At 52.4% G+C, this 12879-nt stretch overlaps 2 protein-coding genes across 2 annotated transcripts; both read right to left on the bottom strand.

Moving 5' to 3' along the window:
- Positions 1–3701: 3701 nt before the first annotated feature.
- Positions 3702–4183, bottom strand: CCM_02183 (uncharacterized protein; the record flags this gene model as incomplete). The annotated part of the gene is made up of 2 exons (XM_006667336.1): positions 3702–3948; positions 4014–4183. 2 exons carry the CDS (start codon positions 4181–4183, stop codon positions 3702–3704), a joined length of 417 nt encoding a protein of 138 aa, XP_006667399.1.
- Positions 4184–7705: 3522 nt separating this feature from the next.
- CCM_02182 (phosphopantothenoylcysteine decarboxylase) lies at positions 7706–9147 on the bottom strand (the record flags this gene model as incomplete). The annotated part of the gene is made up of 3 exons (XM_006667335.1): positions 7706–8492; positions 8927–9002; positions 9096–9147. The coding sequence occupies 3 exons, from the start codon at positions 9145–9147 to the stop codon at positions 7706–7708; spliced, it is 915 nt and encodes a 304-aa protein (XP_006667398.1).
- Between the last annotated feature and the right edge of the window lie 3732 nt (positions 9148–12879).

Raw genomic sequence — 12879 nt, 5'->3', positions numbered from 1 at the left:
CATCTTTGACATCGTTGACATCGTTGACATCGTTGACATCGTTGACATCGTTGACATCGTTGACATCGTTGACATCATTGACCTCTGACATCAACTGGTCGTTCAGGCGCGGCTCTATGTATGCAACGCGTGTCTCCACCACAGACACGGAGACGGTTTCCGTCACTGTGACGGTTGGTGTTGTCACGGCCAGCGCCAAAGACGCCTCTGCAGCTTCAAGTGCAGACGCGCAGGCCGCATAAGACTCTTGAATACTGTTCGGCAACGAGGTACTGGTATATCCAGAGCTCGACTCTTGAAAGGGTATTTCGGTGCCCGAGGCTTCTTGAGACACCACGACAGGTACCGGTACTGAATCCTCAAGATTCCTAGAGTCGGATTTTCCTGTTCTGTCAAATCCAATCCCCAGGTACTGAAGGAGAAGTACACAGAGAATGAACAGCATCAGCTGGACAGCATCGCGGGGTCCATATCTAAAAGCTTCGGCCCAAGCTCCGCTCCGCGCATGTACCGCCGAGGTATCGGGCCACGACCGAGGAGAGGCTTTCAGATCCTCTGGGATCTCTTCCTCGGTTTCTTCTGCGACCGTTTCGCCACTTTCCGGTTGGCCGTATATCTCACGCATCCTCTCTTCGTACAGCTCTCGCCCACCGTCATGAGCGGGGGGAGGGTCGAAAGCGTCCTCGTGAGCGGGAGGTGTATCGAAAACATCTTCGGGCGCATCTCGGGCCATGTGAGTCGAGGCCGCGATTTCGGCTTCTATGGCCTCACGCTCCTGCGTAGCTGCGATGCGTTCGAGCTCATTCACAACGGAGGGATCAGTAATGGGCTCCAACTCAACATCCACTCGCTCCATTTCCTTCCAGCAAGCGTCCCAGGCACCGGCCCTCATAAGGCCATTGCTGGCGTAAACCTTGGTTCGAAAGAGCTTTCCCTCTCCTAGAGAATCATATCGAATATCTGATTCGCAGGTTGAGCACCAGTGACGCTCCTCTGGTGCATGGGTGCGTTCTTCAAACCCTTCATCGTCGCTGGGAATTTCATCCTCTGGCATTGCTAGCTCGTTGGCGGGTCCAAGATAGTGTCCGCATTCAAGAATGCGGGCACGACGTCGAAGCGGCAGCTCCAAGGCCTCGAGGAGCCGCTCCTCCAGGATTTCAAAGTCGTTTTGAGGATGTGGCAGCAAGATGCCTCGGTCAGAGATCGTATCTCCGACTCGAGCTTGCAGCTGTTTCCATGCCTCACGCAGATTTTTTCCAGCGTCACTGAGCTCGCTTGGCCGCGCATTATCCAGCAGATCACCCCAAGGCCACCTTAGGGGCAGCAAGGTGACATGTAGTAGAACTAGGGGCGGGGTGTTCCTCTTGAATCGTGGGGGTGTCTTCTTGGGGGAGAATTGCGTGGAGATGGCAGGCGATCCTATCCGCGAAACGCTTGATCGTGTGGCTCTGCGCTTTGAGCGAGTCGAGCCAGTAACGGAAGGTGGCGGAGAGTTCAATTGCATGGCTTTGACCGAGGACGGCGATCGAAATGGTGGTCGTGGAGTCTCTCTGACTGTCGGTATAAATTCTTCGTTTGGGTCGTATGGCTGCATATCAGAGATTCTTGACCCGCCGGTCAATCTTCGAGAATCGACGTCGGACTGCTTCAGGTGATCCGCCTCGATATTGGAACCTGTCGAACTACTTGGGCTATGACTGCTGAACACATCGTCGTCCTGCTCATGCTGTGAGCTGCTTTCGCCGGCGGAAACTCTACCTCCAGCCTGTTCAGAGCCCCTCACCGACTGTCTGTCGTCGGAGACGCTGGCGTAGGAATTGCGTGCTGACCGATTGCAGTCAGACCCTGGCTGGCTTGCTGGGCGTCTATCGCTCTCATAGGACGCATTGGACAGGTCGGAGTCTCGTCTACTGGTAAGATTGTTACCCTCCACGTCGACATTTTCGAGGGTCGTTGCATCTGAGCCTTCGGAGTTGGCATTGAAGTCGCTGGTGGCACTTGGTGTCGTCATGGTCGTATCTCGGGGTACCGTAGTATCCAATGGGCTCAGCCCCTCGATAGCTAATTCGGACAGGCAAGAATCGTCAACGTGTATCTCGAAATTGAGTTCGTCGTTCCTGTTTCGTCGTCTAGGCATCGGCATTAAATACCGAGTCTAGGGAAAGTAGTCTGTTCGAGGACTACTTTGCAGTAGGAAATTAGGGGAGTCAGGGCCAAGATGATAAATTGAGCAATGTGAAATGAGACTGGGTTCGCTGGCCTGGTTGACCTGGCGGTGTTGATACAGGGTGCCTTTGTTTATCTCTGGTGTTGCCCCGCCAATACAGCGGTGATGAGCCCTGGCCACGAAACGGATGCACAGCCGGCGAGCCGCCAAACGCCAAACGCCAACAGGGCGGCTCGGGTCGAAATAAATTCCACGGTCTTGGGCTTTAATGTTTGTCGTTTGTGCAAAGGTTATCTCTACGCGCCGCCGTGTGTTGGCGGGCCTCTGCCGTTGATGAAGGCAGTTGGAATGCTGCGGAACCTTTTTTTGCCGAACTATGCGTGTGGGGCTTCCCAGAAAATGGCGGCTTGTCGAAAGTCCACTAGCACTACGGACCACGGGATAGTTGCAACTTTACTTCATGATGGTCATTTCCCTCGTTACCCTCAGTAGGTACTCCGGCATCTAATAGAAGGACAAGTTTGCCAAGCGTCGTCGGTAAGCTATTTTCAAGCAACTGCCACGACACTCGAGGATACTTTTGCATATGTCATTGCTGCCGACTTGTCCACGGACTGTATTGACGATGGGAAGAATCCGCTCGATAGCGTCGCGAAACCGGGTCCTTCACCTGTAGTTACATGTGGAGGACATATAAATACAGATAGGAGTTGTTGTGCCTCGGGCCTACATCTTCACCCCATTGTAGGTAGTTAGAGGTAGGCGCTGGTAACGATCTTAGCTGGAACTTTATTCTCCAGTGGCTTTTGACCTAGGAGCTTGCCCTGACACTAGTTAGCCTCCAAGAGGCTGCCGTTATAGAGGTACATATGTGTCAGCGAAAATGGCCGAGACGAAAGATTCGTGGTTAACTTTTGCAAAACTTCGAATCACTATACATGTTGCGTGGCTGTAGTGCCATGTACTTCGTAGGAAAGTCTACTTCCACTGCTCCAAAGTTTGCAATCTCTGATGATCAGCGGCGTTCCGTCTGATCGCTAGTTAGGTACGGAATAGAGAAGTGCAACCCGGTGGCCCGGATCACTGTCTCATATTTCCTGTTGTGAACATAGTGAATCAGTGATCGTCGCTGCCCATTGAGATTGCAGATCTGTCATGGTCAAGAACCTGCCGACTTGTCTATTCAATGCAATATGAATGCATAAAAACCCGAGTACACCACTAACAAACAGTGCGATACAGACACGCAGTCACACATGCATGAGATATACACATATGCATATGCACACACTCATATGTATAGAACTTGGATTTTATCATTATTCCGTATATTGTCTATTTACATCGACCAAGCGAGTCCAGCACTGTCCACTGGTGCTTGCCGGCTTGGTGTTTTCATATACCGCGGATATATGCTGTTCGTTGTAACATGTATAATTTCTGTACAGTCCGTCGACCTTTTACGCCGATGGGCGGGCGGAGATCCCCTCGCAGACCCGACGACCCCAAGCATTGACAACTGCTAGCATGACATTTACAGATCCTCGCAGTAGTCGCTGGTAACGGTGACAGTGACAGTCTTGGTGGGCTGGCTAGCGGTGGTAGCGCTGGCGGTAATACCCCAGCAGGCGCAAGCGGACGAGTAGCGAGCCGCGCTGTCGCAACCAGAGGCGTAGGCGGGAATGGCAGTAGGGACCTGGGTAGCGGCGCGGACCTCGTGGTTGAAGCGCTTGGCCTTGGTCGGCTCATCGGGGTCGACGGTGACGGTAATGGTGGTGGTGCTGGGGATACAATGAGTACGGGCTATACAGACAGCATTCGCAGTGCACAAGGACGGGAGACTTACGTAGCATCGGGGACAATGGTGGTCAGCAGGAAGCTAGAGCAGTCGGCCTTGCGGGAGGTGACGGCGGAAACGCCATCGCGGGTACCAGTGACCTGACGGGCGCAGTTGTCACCACCGCAGGCGGCAGCGACGGCGGCGATGAGAGTAGAGATGACAGCGAAAGACTTCATTTTGACGGGTGGTGAGACAAGAATCGAACGAGCCTGAAATCAATTGAGTATGTGATGGGGTTGGGGAGGAAGCAGAGGGGAGACGGCTGAGCCCGCAGCACAGCGACTTGGCTACCTATATACTACCCATCAGCGGCGATACTCATGCAGGCCAACTCCCCAGGACGGCAAGGTGCATGGCCCGAGTTGCTGGGCTGCGTGAGTTAGTTAATGGCTCGGTCAAGTTGTGGACAGCTGAGCGGGTCGGCCTCGCGACTTTTCCTCCCCACGCCCATTGTTTGTTCGGGACTAGACAAATCAATGCGTCCGTCTAACAGTCTTGCCCGCCTATCAGAAGTTCGACTTCCCACATGAGGCAGGTGGATTTGCGATTGGGTAAAAGTTTCCAGCCGTCGCGGCATCGGCATGGTCTGGGGCCTGAATTGGGCGGGTCAGCTGGAGCGGGCACCATGCTCTTCAAGCCTAGTTCCGCAAGGGTTCCTGTCTTGGCAGGTTGGCCAAAAGTGTCAGAGACAAGTTCTGCAGGCTTCTCAGGTGGCGTCCAAGTTCTGATTTCACTTTCCGGTGGCCCCGTAGTCAGAGGCTGGGGCTGTTCGTATACGGGTAGTGGCTTGGTCTTTGGTCCGAGTGACAGTTCAAATCTGTGAGCCACTTGCAAGCGATGGAGGACAAGACCACATATGTATTGCCAATTGTTCATCGCCTCGTATTGATGAGAAGGCGAGGCTCAGACAATAATAGAGAGTAAACAGGTTCGGTTGGTGGTGTGTCGGCGACGGGCCTGGACCTCCTGCACCTTGCCGGCCAAATGCACGACCTCACTCAAAAGTACTGTGGCTCACTCACACTTCATTTGTACGGCGCAATGCAAGATGTAATTGTCCCACCAGGCCACTGCACGGGGCGTCGCCTTCCGTTCCTATTTACCCCAAGCCCAATCGCCGCCACCAATGCAAACTACCAACGGGGGGCGTTTGTGGCCGCCGAGCAGCTTGCGTCAGCGGGGGCTGCCTCGGCCGTTCTTCATTTCTAACTAGAGGAAACCTGGAATTGCCTCGTAGATGGACCTTCAAGAAGCGCCGCCAATGCTGCAAGATGTGGCGGGGAAATCAACGATGTTACAATGGCGAACCATCGCTACCAGCCCTGAGCCGGTGCAACGCGATCGCTCTTGTGCTACGCTCGACCACCTAACAGGGGCGGCTTAACTAGTGATAAATAACTTATATATGAGGCGAACTAAAGGTCTGGGGAGGACGTTTGTGGAGATGGCCCTAGCTCCAGCCATAAGTAGCCTTGCTATGCTAGAAGGACATTAAATGAGAATTCTTGACACCGCGGAGGCACGAGCCGGTAAATTCGTGCTGTCAGGCACATGGCGGCATGACGACCAAAATAGGCGACCGAACTGCGCGAAAGACAAACACCAGCCTCAAGAGTCGAGGCTGACCAATATAGCTGTGGAACAAGATAAGTCAGTCAAACGGTGAGCTGCTAACTAATTCGTTAGATAACTAACGTACGGTGCCAAGGCCGCGGACCATTCGCACCCCCAAGAGCTAATAAATAAGTCCATCGCTGTAGAATCTAGCGAAAGGATTGTACGGACATGTAGTACGGATCCAGAAGAGACCGCTAATAATCCACCAAAACCACAAACAATCCACAGCGGCTTCCGCTCTATCCCAAATTAGCAAGTAGGCTTACCAGTACAGCCACCGAGCTACATCCGCTCGGCGTCGCAAAGGAACGGGTAGGAACACGTGCTTGAGGATTTTGCTATCTGACAACCATTCGCAAATGGCAGCCCCATCATTAACTTCAGTGATGCAGGTGCATCTGTCGGAAGAGAATGTTGAGAACATGCACGTGTCTATTTGAGCTCTCCTCAGACTTGTATGACTATTAAAGCACGTGGTAAGGACACTGCGAATATAAGTTCCGATACCCAACAGGACTTGAACTGAAGGTTGTAGTAACGGGTCGTTACTTGATTGTTAATAAATTTCCAAGTTTGGTGCCTTCCTACTACGCCCGCGAGTTGGACGAATTTTAATTGGAGGATTCCTGAGTCTGTTGCCAGCGCCATGACTGTCGCATTCGACAGCAAAAATCCTGGCAGCGTGCATCACCGTCTTTTGAATCCCCCAAATACAGTTCTGAAACTCACTTCTAATTACACTGAGGTTAATAGTTCTACATTAGTTGACGCCAACGATGGTGTACTGTTCCATCTTGCAGCTCGCAAGGCTTTGCTCTTGTGCTGGAGCAGCAATGCAAACATATCTTGCCAACCCCCGTGCCCTCCGGCACCAGAACGTCCATCGCCGTCAAGGATAATCCTCAAATGAAACAAATGTGAACAACCTCGGTGACAATGTTTGAGATCTCAAAGGTCCCGCAACCGTCCGCTGAGTGCGGTCCCTGATTATATTCATTAGGAACTACATATTGCACTCTCAATAAAAAGTCTCTTTAGTCGGTTATTAGCTAGATGATAAAGTTTGTCCTGACTGCAGAATGATGCGATTGTGGTAAGTGAGCGGTTGGAAATATCGAGCATGCCACACTGCTCGGCTCTCAGCCATTCAGCGCGCAACTTGTCGGAGAAGTCTAATCAATATGCGAGGATAAATTATAGAGTTACCCTATGATCCCTCTTCAAGGGTTGCGGAATGCACGCAACTGACTGAGATTTACCGAACGAAGCGAGCGATGACCAAACTACAGCTCCTTGACGGAAGAGAAGAAGTGCATCGACAAAGGCTCGGAATGAATATCCTATTTCAATGTCTCGAGTCTCCAATCATTGATTCATGATACACTTTGGCGCCGCCTCATTCTTGGAGGGGGAGGGCTTCGTTTATGATGTTCGAGGAAATGCGGCGTAGAAAGGGCACAGGGAAGTAGACCAAAGGAGAAAACCACTTGGAATTGTGAATCCTTCATATATATGATTGCTTCAAAAGTAGTTAGCTGGCGCGTACCGAGGGGAGAAATTTATACTACCGTAGAGGCCTTCACACGGGTTGTCGTCGATGTCGATGTCGTGACGCCAGTGTAGGACTCCGCATCAATCGTTCGTGAAGAGGCATGGGGGCTCCAATTAGGGGATATTCGTATCACCTATCTTACGGGAACAAGGGATTATATTTAACAACTGAGTAGGAGAATGACTTGACAAGTTTGTTTGTGCTATTCGTCCGTTCAGCCCGACGGGACCAGGGCCACATAAAGTATCAGGTTACGTATCGCTGTGGTGAGAAAGAGGCAGTATTGTGTGAAAGCGCACTTGATCGAGATACTGTTTATGAGGAATTAAAACAGGAGGCCAGGACGGTACTTGCTGAGACTACAATATTCCACTTGGGAACTTGACTTGTTGCAGAGCCTGGCTTCAAATAGCATGGCTTCAAATAGAGTCACCACAGCAACGTCTAGTAGATGTCAAATTTAATAAAATACACAGAGTTGCATGATAAGTTTGGGGAAATTTCCTTGACAAGGCTTTCTACTGGCCCATCAAGTGTCAAGATCGTCAAGCCTTTGCTTGACATCGACCACAATCTCTTGCCATTCACGCATTGCGCCCTGTCCAACGTCCCCGCAGGCAAGGGCCTTTGGTTGTGGTAGTAAAATGTGAAACCATGGCCAAGACCGTAACATAGACAAGTGCTGCTCTGTTAGCGGATGCTCCCACATCAGTGTATTCATGGAAGGCGCTACGACGATGGCAGCGCGACGAGTATCCCAGGCGCGGATGACGCTGGAGAGGAGGTCATCACACATGCCGGCAGCAATGCGGGCTAGGAGATTGGCCGAGAGGGGCACGACAAACAGCACATCTGCCCAACGGCGTAGCTCAATATGCAGTATGCTGGCACCTCTGGTCCATCCGGGGCTAGTCCACTCATCCTCATCTATGTAGAGGCCGTCGACATTAGGTAAGCGGGATAACGATTCTAGGCTGGGCTGCTCGGTGGCTTGGCCAGCAAGGAAATGAGTAGCGGATTTTGTGAGAATAATTCGGATGGAAAGCCTCTGTCTGGAGGAAAGAGCAGAGATGATTTCTGGGAGCTTGATGGTAGCCACAGAGCCGCTTGCAGCGACCAGCAGATGTTGCTTGCCATCGCTCTGGCTCGCGGCAACGGAGGCAGCGGGTGACTCTGACGGCGGTTGGTCGGCCATGATGTGAAATAAGAGTGGCTGAGCCTCCGTTCTCCGCGATGCTTCTCCGCGGTTGCACGCAGGTGATGATTGGTGACTTGAGATTGTGTGTGTGGGTTGACCTGGTGCTTTCTGCATGTGCCTGCACAAAAGACACGAACCGGGTTGTGATGTGATGGGGTTGTTGGTAGAGCAGGGCAAGGCACAGGAGAAAGTGTCAGTTATAATTAGCAAATCCAGGATCCAACAGGGTGTGTGGGCTGATTTGTAAAGAGGCTTGACGCAGTGGGAGCAACGGAGCAGGGCAAAACAGTCAGCCTGTGGGGCGGTGGAGGAGAATCGTTCGGCCGGGCGTCCGCCATGAGATCCGGGCAAACGAAGTCGAGCAGCCTTTAGACATGGACGAGGACAACAAGGCTGATTATCAATTGCAAGACAAGACAGAGGCTCAGTTTCGACACACACGCAGAATGCATGGAAGACCGAACATGACAGCTGGCTGCTGAAAACGCCGTCACATCAATGTTTAGCGCCCGAACACTTGATCTTACCAACCGTACAAATTACTTACCTCACAACTGGCTAGCGCCCATCGTGTCCATCTTGCTTCCACACCACCATACAAACCATCCATTTGCAGGCACCTTTCTCACTGGTGGGGATGGACGTCTCGACTTGTCAACATGCAGAGTCTCAGCCTTGTCAGGTTGAGTACTTATCCGACTCCCCTGCAATCTTAGCGAACTGGCCAACGACCACATGTTGCCCGAGCCGTTACGGAGCAGACGCTGGACCATATTGGGTGGACAGGACCTTTGACAACGTCGAGCCAACTGCATAACTGCTGCACCGGTATAGAGTACGTGCATATGATTACAACTCCCCGGCCATTGTGCCCGGAAAGGGAACAGGAGGAGGGGGTGGTGTCCACCCAACCTTTGTCGCTATGGCGGAGCGTTTGCATCGTGCAAAATATGATCAAATGAGCACCGGGGCTAACTTTCGTGGCCCTTATCATGGATGAGTCAAGACCTCTGACGTCAATGTTGGCACTCGACGGATTGCCATTGCGCTACTGGTACGTCCAGCGTTGCGCCGCAGCCGAGAGAAAGCGCTACTGGTACGTCCAGCGTTGCGCCGCAGCCGAGAGAAAGTCGGTGGTCACACGAGTGAAAGAGCCCAACCGATGCCCGTAAATCTGCGAAGCTCGATATTCGCCACATTCTCTTGCCAAAGCATTGACGCTTTGCCGGAACGTATGCAATCTTCAGCTCTCACCTACCCCAGTACTCTGTGCCTCGACCAACCGAGAGAGTTTTGAGCATTACTACATACCAGTACCACCAGTGGCGACCATTCAAGCAGCCTGACCAACCGGCCCCTCAACTCCGGCGTTTCCTTCCTTATCGTGAGACCTGCTTCGAGTAGTGACCTGTCGTAATTTGCTGTCGTTCGGTTATTACGCCGGCTCCCTACCATAGCTTGGCCTCAACTCTTCAAATTTCCCTCCATCATTCTTACTTTCGGTATGGACACACCATCTCTGAAGTGACGCAGTACCCCCACACAACATGTCCGGTGTGACAGAACAACAATGGGCCAGCTGTGAAAGTATGCGACAGGAGGCTTTACGAAGACGACGCGAAGAAGATGAGAGGGAGCATCGATCGAAAGAATATGCCTTACGCCGGTGCCGAAAAGAGCTTGGTATTGAGGAGCCTCGTATAGCTTCTGCCATCGCCACTTCGATTGTCGCCGCAGAAAGAGACGAGAGGAAGGAAATGACCGCGTTGCAGATATATCAACGCGAGATCAATCGTTTGCGAAACTTGGTCTGTGATGCCTCCCCCAGTGAGCAGCTTGAACTCGGGCGAAGGATCAGGGATGGAGTTCGCAATATCGGTAGAGCCCAAGCTGACCTTGACCGGGGCCAATACACCAGAACAGCGAGACTGGCCAGATTGATCAACTGGTCGAGAGTAGAGTCTGCGAGGCTTGATGGGCGGAGATTTGCAACGAGCGTTGAGGCTCGGATCGCGGCCAACGATCCTGACCCTGTTGGGACCACTATACCTTGGGATGTCAGTACGATCAGGTTCGGTAAGGCCGATGAATACCTCACAATCCACAACGCGGACTACCCAAGTGGTGCAGATAATGCAGATATCGCCCCTTACTTCCGACATATCCAAATGCAAGGCGAGCACATCGAAATCTGCGCCCTCGAACCCAGCCACTCATCTTGGTACGGAGAAGTCATGGAATCAGACCATACCAAGCTCTTGTCTGGAAAATCGAATCTGGGCTTATTAACACCTCGCACAGGCCCTGAAAGGCAGACAAAGCTGCCTATTACCTCGAGGATCCAACACCTGGCCGCTGAATCAAGCCACGGCAGGGGCTATGCTTTTGCTATAAAAGGCCACGAAGCTGATGGCCCGTTTTACGGGATCGCTTCCTACAACATTGTCTCACGCACAAGCCCGCGTGCTTTCTTTGAAGACCCCCATCTCGATGATACGGAATGCCGCATGGTAGACTTTAGCTTTCAGTTCATCACTCCAAGCGTATCCGATGCCATGTCGGTGGAGGTTGGTACGCTTCTCATCGAACACGCGCGCGTTCATTTCGGCGCTCAGCTGTTTCGGTCCGAGTGCAACCCTCTCAACACACAATACAGCCATACGATGGCGACTTTAGGGCTCGATACTTTCAAATCCTTCGAGCCGGCAAGCTACAACACGACCTTGGCCGCGGCCACTTGGAAGTTTGACTTCTGCACCTGGAAGTTCGCCACGAGTAAACTAAAAAGTCGCAAGGAATGGTACATTGAACACGACTTTCTGAAAAGTCCTGCTAGCAACAGCTTCCCGTCTCGAGTGGAAAATCTAGAACCTATTCCGGATTTGGCTGTCGTGGAGATTGCACCAACTCCGTTTGACGATCCTGTTGCCTATGAATTAGGACCGTCCCAGGAAGTGCAGGCAGCTCAGCAAGCGCAGGAAGCACAACAGGCCAGTCAGAACACCAACCAGACATCGCTTTATTTTCCGGGAGCAGGAGTGGCGAGCAACAGCGGAACCACATGGGCTTCTCATTCTGACACGTCTGCATCGAACTCGACTGCTTCTGACTCGCACGACGAGAACTCCGGAAGCTCATCCGGAAGCTCATCTGGAGGCTCAAGACCAAGATCGCCGAGAGGGAGTGAGCCCCTGATCATACGTGGTCATCAGGTCGTGGCGGCTGCGGGAATGGCCATGCATAGAACTTGGCAAGGAAGGGACTCTTTCAGAGCCATGAAAGACAGAGAGGACTCACTGGCGATGCCTCCACCACCGCTACCGCAGACGCCAACCATGATACCAGTCCTCTCTCAGTATCCAGCATCGTCATCATCTTGGCCGACTGTTGATAACTCCAATGCATCCTGTTATTCCATGCATATGGATTCGGGAACAACTCCATGTGACCGGGGCAACGAGCAGTCGGTCTCTACAACTTGGATGGATCAGCTCGACTCTAGGCAAGATCCAGCACCACCACAGTCGGCGCTGTACGAACCAACATCGGACGAATCATCACCGGATTGGCAGTATGAGAGAACTCGACCACAGTCAGCACCTTGTGAGCACGCGCCGTATGAGTGGACTTGTCCTACGGAAAGGTGGCCGTCCTCTGGAGCTTGCTCGGATCAGCCGGCCTCAAACATGGAGACAGTGCTACAGGTAGCAGGTCTACTCGAACCAGCATCATATGGTCCAATAGGAGTGGAGGCGTCTGGCTCCAGTAGCAAACGTCTGGCCCCAGTGTCTTGGGAAAGGCAGCCAAAGAAGCGTCCCCCACTGTGGCAGAGCTCGAATCTCGGTGAAACCAACAATCGTTCAGAATCGCCAAACACCTCTCTCGATCAGGTGTTCGGCACGGGCATTGAATCAAATGCAAGCCCAACGGCAGTTGAGCATTTCGCTCGCCAGGGTTATGACTCTGGCCTTGGCACACCAACCAAAGCTCAACTACGCCCATGGCAACTATGAAGGGGGAATATGGCAGAGAAGAACTGCTAAGAAAGATCGTCATGTTTCGTCCTACTCGATTCCGTTTGTTCTTTTCCATTTACTCAAGTACTTTTTCTATTTCGTTGTTGTCGATTATATAGAGCTAGAATCGTTATTTAGTCCCCTGGCAACTAACGTTCCTTAGTTTCTACGGTCCGGGGCGCGACCGGAGTACGAACAACTCCAGCCGCGGCGTGAGATATGGCAACCGCCAGTGTCATATGGTGGCTGAGCGTGTACGCGCTGCTAATCCCGCCGGGAAAAAAGAAATGGAGAAGCTACAGGACGCCACCCTAGATTCGTCGTACAAAAGATGCTGCGCTGACGCGCTAAATTAGGTGCTGTTCGCCAGCAATTTCCTAGGTCTCGCGTCCTCGTCCTGGCGCTCCCGCTGCCAACTGGGACTAAGCAGAGCACATCAGGCTGTGTAGAGCTTTGGAGTCAATCGTCACTGACAGCAAGACGCCCAAA

The sequence above is a fragment of the Cordyceps militaris genome (genome assembly GCF_000225605.1).
Source record: "Cordyceps militaris CM01 unplaced genomic scaffold CCM_S00002, whole genome shotgun sequence".
Lineage (NCBI taxonomy): Eukaryota > Fungi > Ascomycota > Sordariomycetes > Hypocreales > Cordycipitaceae > Cordyceps > Cordyceps militaris.
This window is presented reverse-complemented; position numbering and strand designations above follow the sequence as displayed.